The sequence below is a fragment of the Salvia splendens genome, chromosome 13 (genome assembly GCF_004379255.2).
Source record: "Salvia splendens isolate huo1 chromosome 13, SspV2, whole genome shotgun sequence".
Classification (NCBI taxonomy): Eukaryota; Viridiplantae; Streptophyta; class Magnoliopsida; order Lamiales; family Lamiaceae; genus Salvia; species Salvia splendens.
Window position 1 is genome coordinate 34,118,391 of NC_056044.1, and position 12,987 is coordinate 34,131,377.

General features: G+C 36.3%; 2 protein-coding genes across 2 annotated transcripts; both read left to right on the top strand.

The window, feature by feature from the left end:
* Nucleotides 1-311: 311 nt before the first annotated feature.
* LOC121762840 (dolichyl-diphosphooligosaccharide--protein glycosyltransferase subunit 1B-like) lies at nucleotides 312-4,678 on the top strand. The gene is made up of 9 exons (XM_042158846.1): nucleotides 312-464; nucleotides 617-661; nucleotides 1,361-1,992; nucleotides 2,319-2,466; nucleotides 2,820-2,999; nucleotides 3,115-3,183; nucleotides 3,614-3,703; nucleotides 4,162-4,311; nucleotides 4,422-4,678. The coding sequence occupies exons 1-8, from the start codon at nucleotides 360-362 to the stop codon at nucleotides 4,288-4,290; spliced, it is 1,398 nt and encodes a 465-aa protein (XP_042014780.1). The 5' UTR covers nucleotides 312-359; the 3' UTR covers nucleotides 4,291-4,311; nucleotides 4,422-4,678.
* A 576-nt stretch (nucleotides 4,679-5,254) lies between these two features.
* On the top strand, nucleotides 5,255-10,825 carry LOC121762839 (protein ENHANCED DISEASE RESISTANCE 2-like). Its single transcript, XM_042158845.1, has 20 exons — nucleotides 5,255-5,757; nucleotides 6,673-6,747; nucleotides 6,849-6,902; nucleotides 6,987-7,105; nucleotides 7,251-7,378; nucleotides 7,464-7,510; nucleotides 7,609-7,709; nucleotides 7,851-7,946; nucleotides 8,025-8,089; nucleotides 8,167-8,238; nucleotides 8,327-8,473; nucleotides 8,547-8,830; nucleotides 8,921-8,984; nucleotides 9,058-9,233; nucleotides 9,406-9,507; nucleotides 9,646-9,696; nucleotides 9,786-9,929; nucleotides 10,011-10,106; nucleotides 10,251-10,352; nucleotides 10,451-10,825. The coding sequence occupies exons 1-20, from the start codon at nucleotides 5,611-5,613 to the stop codon at nucleotides 10,547-10,549; spliced, it is 2,169 nt and encodes a 722-aa protein (XP_042014779.1). The 5' UTR covers nucleotides 5,255-5,610; the 3' UTR covers nucleotides 10,550-10,825.
* The last annotated feature ends 2,162 nt before the right edge of the window (nucleotides 10,826-12,987 follow it).

Below are 12,987 nucleotides of genomic sequence, written 5' to 3' on the forward strand. Positions count from 1 at the left end.
TAGAAAGTTTGAAAATTGTTATTTTTAAAGAACGGACTAAAATGGAAAGAGTTGCTAATTTAAAAAAAAGGAGGTAGTATGAGATAATTATTCGTGAATTGCAAGAGTATTATATTAATTGGATGAGTATTTAATTATTTTTAATGCTTAGAATTAAAATTTAAAATACTCCAGAGTAAATAAATTATTGAGTACGGATCCAAACTAAAAAACCCGACCCGTAAACTACGTCCAAAAACTGACTCATTTCCGAAGATCCGAACCCGGGTTCAGACAACCAGTTGACGGGTCACGGCCTGCATAGAAGACTTGCTACTCATTACTGTAGAGAGAGAAACTCACTAAAAATCTTCACTCCAATGGCAGCTGCGATTTTCTCTCTCTTCATTTTCGTCGTCGCGCTGCTGATCGGAACGTCGTCGGCCTCCTCCTCTGGCCTCCAGATCCTCCAAGCCGAGCGTCAGGTGAATTCTCTTCTCCGATCCTTTTCTCTATTTGTTCGAAGAGGTAGGATTTGATTTTAATCTGCAAATGTAATCCGTTGATGAATTATTGTTTTCATTTTTATGTGATGATTTCATTTTGATTCACACTTGTGCGATTGAATTTGGTGCAGATTGAATTGACTTCGCACATTGTTAGGGTTTATCTGACATTGAAGGTAAATTTTCGTCTGTTATGCGCTTTGATTGAGTGGAAATGAGCAAATCTGTATATTTTGAAAGAGGATGTTATGCATTATTTGTTTCATGTCTCTTCTTTTCTTTTACTGTTTATATCGCGAAGGAAATCATTATGTGTTTTAATGAAATTGGGTTGCGTTCCTGCGCTATGAGGCAATGAGTTTTCCGGCAACCGAATGATCTGCAGAGACAGTGTGTTGTTTTAATGACTTTGAGCTAAAATAATCTTCAAAAAAATGTTATTGTTGTTTACTTGTTTTCGAACTTTGTGAAATATCTGTAAGGAATGCACGATGGGGTTACAATTTGATTGACAATGGCTTAAAATTAACGGAAAATTTAACAGAAACTGAACGGACGACCAACTTCCAACTTTACTGGAGAATGAGTGTTTGTATGTGTGTTATCGGTTATTGTGCCTAAACTACAAATACTTACCTTGCTAGTACGTTTACGAACTTCTTATAATTGATCTGTAGAAAAAGTTTGAAAGTGTTGATCGGATCAATTTTCTTTCTGTAGATAGAGAACACAGAAGTTTGAGTGTTTGTGTGTGTGTTATCGGTTATGGTACCTAAGCTACAAATACTTACCTTGCTAGTACGTTTACGAACTTCTTATAATTGATCTGTAGAAAAAGTTTGAAAGTGTTGATCGGATCAATTTTCTTTATGTAGATAGAGAACACAGACGATGCTCCAGCAACAGAAGTTCTTCTAGCATTCCCACCTACCCAGTTTGACCATCTAGCATTGGTTAAAGCAGCTGTGACTGTCGGAAAAAAGAGGAAGAAATCGTATTCCCCTCTTGAAGCCAAGCCAACCGAACAACCTGACGCACCTAATGGAACAAAATACTATTCTGTGTCATTGCTCAAACCATTGGCAAAGGGTGAGACTACCACTCTAGAAATACTTTACATCTTGACCCAATCTCTCGAACCCTTCCCAAAGGAGATAGCGCAGTCTGATCCTCAATTAGTGTATTACCGCGATAGTGCAATTATACTGTCACCATATCATATTGCGCACCAGGCAACCGTGATTAAAACCCCAAGTAACAATGTGGAATCCTTCACCCAAGTCGATCCTGCTCACCGTAGTGGCAGTGAACTGAGATACGGGCCATATGAGGGTCATGGTCCTTACTCATACTCTCCTATTATCGTCCATTTTGAAAATAACCATCCATTTGCTGTTGTGGAGGAGCTTGAGCGGGAAATTGAAATCTCTCATTGGGGAAGTGTACAGGTCACTGAGCGTTACAAGTTAGCTCATGCCGGTGCTAAGCACAAAGGTGCTTTCTCGAGGTGAGGTTACAAGGAAATGGACAGAACTTCTATGTATTTTCAGTTTTTAAGTTTCTTTACTATAGTGGTTTTCTTAAGTTAAATGCAGTTTTTATTGTGCATGTACATCCAAGCATGTCTTCAAAGTTTTGCTGGTAAATATCAAAGTTATAAAGTTTACTTGGTCGTATGCCTTGCAATGCATTATATGCTTGCAATAGTTAGATCTTTTTGTGTTATTTTTGTTTTAGCTATAATTCATGGTAACTGTTAAATTTACAGATTAACTGAAATTTGCTACTTCTCTTACGTTGGCCCTTCACATTATTAAATTTTCTTTTTTACAGGGTTGAGTATCAATCGAGACCCGGCGGTAGTGGTGTCTCCTCTTTCAAGCATCTTCTTGCAGTACTACCCCCACGCGTTCATTCTGTCTACTACAGAGATGAGATCGGAAATATATCAACATCCCGTTTGCGTACAAACTCCAAGAAGGTCATTCTCACTCTTACACCTCTATTAATATATGAATCACTAATGTACAAAAACTAGGAAAAAGTTGGCCCTATCTTAGGCTGCTGATTTTTTAGCCTTCTTTCTTTTTGTAAAGCTAACTCAATTTCTTCTTTCTGAACAATTATGATTGAATCTATATCTATTTTGATTCTTCCATAGTGGTGGTCTATAATTGAATATTTAAGAACCGTGTCCTTATTTAAATGCTTAAAAATAGATCTTCGCACTACATAGTTGTCAAACTTTCTGGAAAGAGAATAATGATGTCTTGCCTTAGCACCGTTGTTGTGCTGGCTTATCTGACTTTATGCTCATGTTTTTTCCTCTCCCAGTCTGAGTTGTTAATAGAGCCGCGTTATCCTTTATTTGGAGGCTGGAAAGCAACCTTTCTCATTGGATATGGGGTGCCACTGAAGGACTTCCTTTTTGAATCAGCTCCTGGTGCTCGTTACCTGAATTACACTTTTGGCTGCTCTATCGCGGATACTGTAGTTGACAAGCTGACAATCAAAGTATGTGCTCTATTATCAGTTAACAAGTTGCTATATTGAATTATGTTTCTATAAGTTAAGGATTTAATAAATTGTCTGCAAGCACGTGCAATAACATGAAATTTAATTGTTTTAGGTTGTCCTCCCTGAGGGCTCAAAGGATCCGTCTGTTGAAGTTCCATTTGCAGTCAAACAAAGTTTAGAGGTATGCTTATTGAAATTAAACCTCTAGTTCTTATAGTATCTACTAAAACATCAAACATTCTTAACAGATTTGTTTTTGTATTCCATTTTAGCTCCTATTGTGCCATATATCTGCATCTTTGTAATTAAACATCTTATCATAACAGCGCTGGGTGACATGTTATTTTCCAATTTTTTAGAGCTCTGGTTTTAGTAATTTTCTCTCCATATACTGGTGAAACTCCATCTATTGATCGATATTCTGATTAAAAGTTTTTTCTCAACAATGAACCTTTTTTATGAGGATTATGGTCATCTTTATGCAACAAAAGCACCAAAACTGTGATGCGGACGGCAATATCATATAGTTACTCTATACTGTAATCTTTGGTTCATCTGATTGAGATGTACATCCATTGATATTGGATTTAATGCTCTTACTACATTTGCAGAAGAAGTACTCGTACCTTGATGTCATTGGACGAACTGTGGTGGTTCTGGAAAAGAGAAATGTAGTCCCTGAGCATCATGTTCCTTTCCAGGTAACCCTGAACTTCTATATAGAAATAATTGTCCAATCACACTTTCTTATAATAGGAGCTATATATTGCCTTCAAAAATAACTACCAGTAGTATATCATCATGAAGATTATTCACCCACACAAAAAAAAATACATTCAACGTGCACACACAAAAAACACAAAAAAGGGGGCGAGTATGAAAGGTTATTCGCCTTTAGTTGAAGCATGATATTTGTTCAGGTAGCTGCTTGTGTTTGGCCTTGACCCGATATGCTATATATTGGTTTGTCATAAAGCTGTTAGTACATCATTTCGAAAATTCCCAAAATATTACTGACCCTGTTCTTAAATGAGCTACTTTATTATCTGTAGTTCTTGAAATCTCTACTTTTTTTGTAGATTCCATGAAATTGTAGGTCTCTATAGCTATTTATATATTACAAATTTTCAATCTCCCTCACTTTATTCCGTACGTGCAGGTCCATTACAAGTTCAACCCATTATTTATGCTTGCTGAACCCTTGATGCTAGCTTCTACGTTTTTCCTTCTTTTTGCCGCTTCTGTTGCATACCTCCACATCGACCTTTCAATACAGAAAAAAAGCTGAACGGTGTAACACTTGGAAAAGGTATCATTTCTGATCTCATGGCAATAATATAGTTCTCTAAACTATTACAGCATTCAATATGAGCTGTTGCATATGTAAAACCTCAAATGTAACGCGTCTGTTGTGATTAGGTTGATGCCATCGAGGATCACGGATATAGGAATGAATTTTTCGCGGATTTAGCCAAAAATGTAGCACGAACTGCATACTTTACATCATAGTGAGACATTGCATCTGTTCTTGACATTGACTTTGTATCTTTAGATGAGAAAAACTGGATGAATCTTTTGCCTTGAATTTGAGTAGCGAACTTTTTTTGGCCTTGAATTCGAGTAGCGAAACCTTTTTTGGCCTTGAATTCGAAATGATATAGTTTATTTTGCGATGAGTCTGGAATTCTGAGCCCCACGTGGGAGAAATGGGAAACCATTACTGATCCTCTTAAAAGAGCAATGGTTCTTAACTTTTTTTTTTTGTTTTGGGCTACGAATTCTTTCAATTGGGCTGAATTGATTGGATTTTTTGTATGGATTTTTATAATGTGATAACACAGATGTAGCTTGTAAATAACACGAATTTCTCTTAAATTGATCACAAAGAAGTTGGAATATGCCCTATTCAAATCGAATTTCCACACATCATATGCCTACTTAAAAAAATAGAAAAATTTATTGTTATTAAAAATGTCCCTCTAAAGAAGATGAACAACAAAAAGTTAGTACTATTAAAAATTGTAAATTAACTAAATCAATTTTGAAATCTACTGGTGTCAAAGAAGTTTCACAAAAATCACGAAAACAACTTCCTAAAAAACTTGAAAGGCAATAGACATTAGAAAATATCGCACAACCATTAATCTCACGACTCATTTCCTCTTTTTTATCAACAAACAAAAGCACCAAAAAGGGGTAGACACCAAGGGCATAACCTTAAATTCAGAAAACAATGTTAACTACCTTAAATACACCAAAATTTACATTCGAATTCCTCAAACGACAGAAGAAAAGATAAAACCGAAAACAATAACTGTCAGAAAAAACAGAACAAAAAAAGAGAGAAAAAAAAAGATGGGAAAATTTTCAGTTCTGTAGAAAATTTCAACCAAATTGTTGGAAGTTTCAAGCCTTGGATTCTCTGCATCCCATTGGTTGGTGGGATCAGAGGATCACACCTCCAAAAAAAAATTTATTTTCTTTTGTCGAGAAATAAATCTGCATGCATTTTGAAGTGTAGTTGAAAAAAGGGGATTTTTTATTTCTTGTTAAAATTCGGAAGAAAAGACTGTTTTTTTATTTGGTTTGGTTTTAGTAGTGGAAAAAAATGGCAGGAAACGAAGGGGAAATGAGGGGATGGTTGTATTTGATTCGTTATAATAGATTTGGGCTTCAATATTCACGTAAGAGATACTTCATTCTTGAAGATAACTGCCTCAAGAGGTTCAAAGCAGAGCCTACTTCAGTTGATGAGGTTCTCTCTCTCTCTCTCTCTCACATTCATGTAATCATGTGTGTGTATATATGTGATTTTTTTCTGATAAAATCTTGAAATAAAGGAATATTATCATATTCATGCAAAGGCTTCTATCATCAAATTGAATTATAGAAAAATTGACTCTATAATAATATGTGTAATGTGTTTTTGTGTGTCATTCAAATAAGAGAAACTGGTCTCTAAAACCATGAATTTTGGTATTTCCCACAAACTTTAAAATTGGTCTAAAATATCACAAACTTTATATTTTGTTTGTTATTTCCCATGGCAGCCCAAATAAGATATCTTTGGCAAAAATCTTATTATACGTGGGCTACCGTGAAATGTTTATGATATTTTAGATTACTTATCGTGACAAGTAGGATAAAAAGCTACGTAGAAAATCACGCTGATTTAGTAGTCCCAAGTAGGATAAAAAATGCACGAAAGTTGGTTGGATATGGTGACTGACCTGTGACCTGCCGTGGGAAATAACAAACAAGATGTAAAGTTTGTGATATTTTAGACCAATTTTAAAGTTTGTGGGAAATACCAAAATTTGACTAAAGTTCATGGTTTTAGGGACCAATATCCCTTCAAATAAAGTTCTACATTTTCTGTATAGTTTTAGTAATTTAAACAAATTAATGCAGAAATCAGTAGTAGTAGTACATTATTATTTCTAAGTTTTTAGCCTTTTTATCTATAGGATTTGCAGTTTTTCTGCTCTTCTGTAATGATTTTGTTCCTCTTAATTTTTTCCTTTTCCTTTCATTTCTATCATTCCCACATGCATTTTTCACTAATCTTCAATAACCATATAATTTTTGTAAAATTAAGGATGAATATTGCTAGTAATTGTGATTCTAAACTTCTTTTTTCCCTCTAATATTGATGGATTTTCACTCTCAGGAACCTATGAGAAGTGCAATAATAGACTCTTGCATTCGTGTCGTCGACAATGGAAGAGAGAGCTATCGTAGAAAAGTATAACTCACCATACATATATATGTATTTGTACAATCTTAGGTTCCAATATTGGTTCAAGCTCATATGATCTTTCATTTTTTTTTACTTGTGAATTGCAGTTATTTTTCATTTTTACTCTTTACAACACCTCTAACCATAGAGACAGGCTCAAGGTAAGAAAAGATCCTTCCGTTTCTCCAACTTTTTCGTCAAATTTTGATGGTTCGTATTGATTAGTGTTTCTTGAATTCTTGCAGCTGGGAGTGACCAGCTCAGAAGAAGCTGCTCGCTGGGTCCGAGCCTTGCAGGACGCTGCACTCAAGCCGGGAAAAGATATGGAGTCGAGCACTGACGAAAGAAAATGGCAGCCTTTCACGTACGCATGTCCAAATTTGATCAATTTTTGTGGAAATGTGTTAAAGGCCTTTTTTCTGCCTTTATAGATCAAAATTGCAACTTATTTTTTTCTTTTATGCCTAATTCTGTTTTTGTGTTTCATTCGTTTTTTTCGCGTTGAAAAGCATGAGCGTGTCAAAGAGGATGCAAAACAAGAACTCCATTGACTGGACTGCGACTTCTATGCAAGTGAACACAAAGACATCTGATGTTGTAGCGCCCGCGTCTTGGAAGATATTTGGCTGCCAAAATGGTACTAAAATAGCTTGATTTTGAGTCATTTTCTTGTCGTCGAAAGTCACATTTTTATGCTTATTTTCTCCCCGTTGCCTCTTTAGGACTGCGTCTCTTCAAAGAAGCTAAAGAGACGGATCCAACTGGGAAGGTAGATTCCCTTTCGGCTTTCAACCTCACTTTCTAGCTAATATTTTGCATATTATAGAGCTTGCTTTGATGAAAATTGTGAAAAAATGTTGTTTTTAGGAATGGGATGAGCATCCGGCTATTATGGCCGTTGCTGTCATTGATGGAACTCCAGAAGCTGTTTTCCGTACTCTCATGTCCATCGGTACCTCCAGAAACGAGTAAGCCTGCTCGACTCATGGAAATCTAACACATTCTCTTCATTTTCTCAGAGGATTTTTTGCTGATTAGTTTCTTGAAAGAGTATGATTTAGTTTTGGTGTGTTTTGGAGATTCTCTTGCTGAAAAATGGTGTTTTTCAGGTGGGATTTCTCGTTCTCCAATGCCACAGTAGTCGAGCATCTAGACGGGCACACGGACATCATTCACCTTCAACTCAACAACCACTGGCTACCATGGTTAGAACTGTGACTTTAACTCATCAAAATTCAATCTTTCTGCATTGTTTAGCATTGCTGATCGCCTTTCCTCTGCAGGGCGATGAAACGAAGAGACTTGTTGCTTCGTCGTTACTGGAGAAGAGAAGATGATGGCACATATGGTACATTTTCTCAACTCAAAAACACAAAAAACAGAACCAGAATCAATCCAAACGCTTATGCACATCATTCGTTTCAGTTATCCTCTACCACTCTGTCTTCCACAGAAAGTGCCCGCCTCTCGATGGATACGTCCGCGCCTGCCTCAACAGTAAACACTACATTTCCCCTAAAAAACAGTTAAAAGTTAGTTAAAGTTAGTTAAGTTAGTTAATTTTCTTGCTGTCAAAAACGAGCAGGCGGTGGCTACGTGATCTCCCCGAGCCCTGAGGGGAAGGTGTGTATCATCAAGCACATGCTCGCCATCGATTGGAAGTGCTGGAAGTCATACATCCAGAAGGGGGCCGCCCGGACCATCACCACTCGTATGCTTGAGAAAGTTGCTGGTGCGTTTTTCGCTTCTTTAATATGAGTTTATGTTATTGCTTTGGTCTAATTTTCTGAGCCCTCTTGTTTTAGCCCTGAGGGAGCTGTTCCGGACGAAGGGAGGGAAAGGGAGCCACGAGTATATCCCGGGAGAGGTGAGCGAAAAGGAAGAGGTGGTGAAGGCAGAAGCTAGCTTCGATAGGCAGCATAGTGTGACAGATGATGAGTCCTCTAGGCAGCCGGCCTCGTCCTCCAACACCACTCTCATGGCCCTCCGTGACTCGGTCGATGAGTTCTTCGACGTCCCTGAGCCCTCGGACGATGAGGGAGGGCTCGAGACAGGCGGATGGGCTGAGAGCCCGGATATGTGCTTCGTGGTATGGCCTAATAGTCCTGTTTTCAACAATCAAGAAAATTGACAGACCTTTTTTCTTACAATTTTCGTGTTTGAAATGGCGGACGAGCAGGAGCAGCCGCAGACGAAGGTTTCGTCTGCGACCACCTTCATGAAGAAGCTGCAGAATCTTGCAGGTTAGTATCTCAAAATCAGTACTAATACTAAACAGCAAGATTTGAAAATTTTAAAATTTGCTTGATTTTGTAGTCCAAAAGAAGGGGTACATTGAGCTGCCCGAGCTGTCGATGGAGGAAAGTTCGTCGCACTACTATGGCTCGACACTTCCAAAGGACCCTAGCTACACTATGCCGTGTAGCTGGGCGGCCGCGGACCCCTCCTCGTTCTTGATCCGAGGGGAGAACTATTTAATAGACAACAAAAAGGTTTGCACTTTCACTTGCTATAAATGGAAGGCTTTCTTGAAACAAAACTACCTAAATTCTATTTTCTTGATCAATGGTTGCAATGATTGATCCACTGTCCTCATTCCAACACAAAATCGAGCTTCTTGAAGCTGCCTTCATCTGTTTTTCCTCTGATCTCTCTTTCTCTTAGAACAAGGCAAAGACTACCTTGATGCAATTGGTAGCAGCTGATTGGCTAAGATCAGACAAGCGCGAAGACGATCTATCCGGCCGACCTGGCAGCATTGTTCAGGTCAGAATTCGGATTCATCACCCGAAAAAAAACAGAATAACACAACTACTAACACTCTTGATGTATAGATTTGTGCATCAAGAAACTATGCACAATTTTCTGATGAGGCAATCTGATGCGATTTTTTTCGTTATGCAGAAATACGGGGCAGTTGGAGGTTCCGAGTTCTTCTTTGTCATTAACATACAGGTAAAGCCTAAAACTCGCTCATACTCATACGCCTAAAACTTGCTCAAATTGCGCGTTTTTTCATCATTTTCTTTCGTCTCGTAAACCAGATCCCGGGCCCAACAATGTACAACTTAACCCTCTACTACATGCTCAATACTCCCTTAGAGGAGACGCCTCTCTTGGAGAAATTCATCAATGGAGACGACGCTTTCAGGAACTCGAGATTCAAGCTCATCCCTTACATCTCTCAGGTCTCGCGTCCATCCTCCAATTTTTCACCATTTCTTTTTCATCCGACACTCACACGCTCGATGTGATGATCATCGCCACAGGGCTCTTGGATAGTGAAGCAGAGCGTTGGCAAGAAATCGTGCTTGTTAGGCCAATCCCTCGAGGTCAACTACTTCCGCGGAAATAACTACTTGGAGGTATCTTAACTAACTTAACTAACTTTTTTCAGCATCTCAACCAACTTAACTAACTTTTTTCAGATTGCTTGGGAATCTTAACTAATTTAACTAACTTTTGAAACTACTAGACCATCTTAACTAACTTAACTAACTTTTTTTCAGCTTGACATTGATGTTGGCTCATCAACTGTGGCAAGGGGTGTAGTGAACCTCGTCCTCGGCTACCTAAACAATCTCGTGATAGAAATGTCGTTCTTGATACAGGCGAGTGAGATGTACTTGAGGAATTACGCCACTTTTCGATTCATAACCATTTTCAAGAAATTTTTCAAAATAATGATTTTTTGTCTCTTTTTTTGTAGGGAAACACTGCTGACGAGCTGCCGGAGGCCCTGCTGGGGACGTGCCGCCTCAACCACCTAGACGTGGGCAAGTCCATTGCCGCGGACACCATCAGATAGAGAAGGATAAATAAGTGTAAATGGTTGGAGTTTGAAATTGCTAAAGTTGTAGTCTTTTTTGGTGTTTTTTTTCATCCCATCAAAACACACACACACACTGTTGTGGTGTTCTTGGATATGGAGAATAGAAGAGGTTTTTTCCTACTTTTGAAATTAATGTTGTTTCATGAAATCTCCCTTTGTAACCTTATTTTTGTGCTTTTTTTTGGTACCAAATTTGTAGATACTGTATGATTGTGTGATAATCAGTTTAAATAAAAGAATCTTTGTATTGTATTTTAGAGATGTTCAAGTTTTATTTATTTCTTATTTTGATAAATTATTAGAGAGTAATTTATTCTTGTTTGAAAATGAATTTGAATGTAACAAAGTAAAAGGTACAACTTGTTGGATTCTGATTAGAAAGCCCAATTCAGCTATATTTTGACTGCTTTTGATTGCCCATCTCAAGAATCTTATAAATGAAAAACTTTTTTTATGACTTCAGTTAATAATTTTGAATAGAATTAAAACTTGTTGATTGATCATAGATTTTTCGAGGTTTATAGTTTTTTTTTTTTGGCTACATACTGAGTTTTTGGTAATCATTTATAATTCAAATCTAGGATTCAATTTTTTAATGTAACTGTATTTTATTAATTTGCATAAGGTTTTAAATAGAAAGAAATAGGGTGGTGCTTGTGGATAGTTTCTTTCATTCAACCTCAGTTTTTATTTTCCTTTTTTAATGTAAATGTATTATTTTCAGTAATTTATGGGCTGATGGGTCATAATCTTTTTTTAATAAAAGAATTGATCCAATAGTTGATAAATGAGCCCACATGGTTCTTTCTATCATTAGTTTTTCAATTCAAAATTAATAATAATTCTCCATTTATTCTCGTGAATCATAAACTGTGGTGAATCGAATTATCAGTCTATTGATTAGAGTATGTTTTACCCATTTCATCATATCTTTGTATAACTAAGTCGAAATACTTTCATCTATTTATTTATTGAAATTTGTCCAATAAAAACATCTATTTATCTAAAAAGAAACAAATTAGACCATGAAATGTGGCACGTGCCACGTGGGGGCCTGAAACAGGTAAACCAACGTGAGGACAACGTTGTCAATTAAAAAAAATCTCATTGTGAAAAGACATATGTGGGCACCTATATTCAAAGGTGTAGCCTTTCTAGGCCTAAAATAGGATAAGAGTAGACTAGATACACTAGGGGTATAATTGGAAATTCACTCCGGTTATTGGTTGCCCATCACCTTGATCCCATGCAGTGATTCAAAATTTCAAATGAATCATAATTCGTGGTTCAATTTTATTTTTTAGTTTTGGAAAAGTTTCAATTGTGTTAAACGATCAATAGTTAAAGAAAAGTTGAAGTGAATTACAACTTGTGTATGATATGTTAATTTTCTACAACTTACAAAGTGTGTGATCTTTTAATTTCAGTCAAATTGTTAATTTGGTGAAAAGTCAATGTTTAGTTAATTATATCAATAAAGCACCATCAATATCTAATCCACCTTATTTATTATTCATTTAATCATATAAATTATAATTCATATTTATCCCACCAAAAATTGTCCTAACACACCATTTATTTCTATCACGTTAGAACCTTTTGACCAAAATTAGCCTAATCTCAAAAATCATCCCAACATCCACACACACTTAATAAGAATTGACTAAAATAGAAAATTACTCCAAAATGGCAAAATGTAATAATTTTTCATTCATCTTAAAAAAAAATACTAATTGTTCATTGATTGCACGTTCACTTTTATAAGCTTTTGACCGACAAATTCAGTATCTAGATGACTGATAATTTATTATAATATTTTCATCCTTTCAAAAAATTATATCCAAATTTTATTAACTAACATTCAATGAAATGTATTATACTTATAATACAATCCTTTCTAAATAATTGTAACTTTTTGGGTTAAATTTCCGAAATGGAATTAATGGCTATTTATTTTTTGTAAATATATACAAAAAGTAAAAGAAAATAATTTTTATACAAAAAAAAGATGGAAAATTTAAGCATAAAACATATCGTTAGGTAGTTGCCAACATTATGAAAGTGAATTTATTATTTTCCACGTCACCGTCACAACTTATAAAAGCATTTAAACAAGCTGACGCCGTGAGTGGGACCCGCAATTGAATCTACCACCGTGAGTTTACCGGAATTTTCCCGGTGGATGTGACGTGTCAGGCCTCTGTCACCTGCTGTAGCCGGTGACACTGTCGGCGATCTCCTCTTTGTCGGTACCGACACGCCTCATCTTTGTTTTTGGCCACTCAAATATTTTCTATATGATTTAAATATTTTATTAGGATACAAAAATTATTTGTATTTGTACAAGAAATATTTCTACTAGTATTATTTCGGATAATAAACGAGAGTATATTTTATATATTGTGAGGCATTGG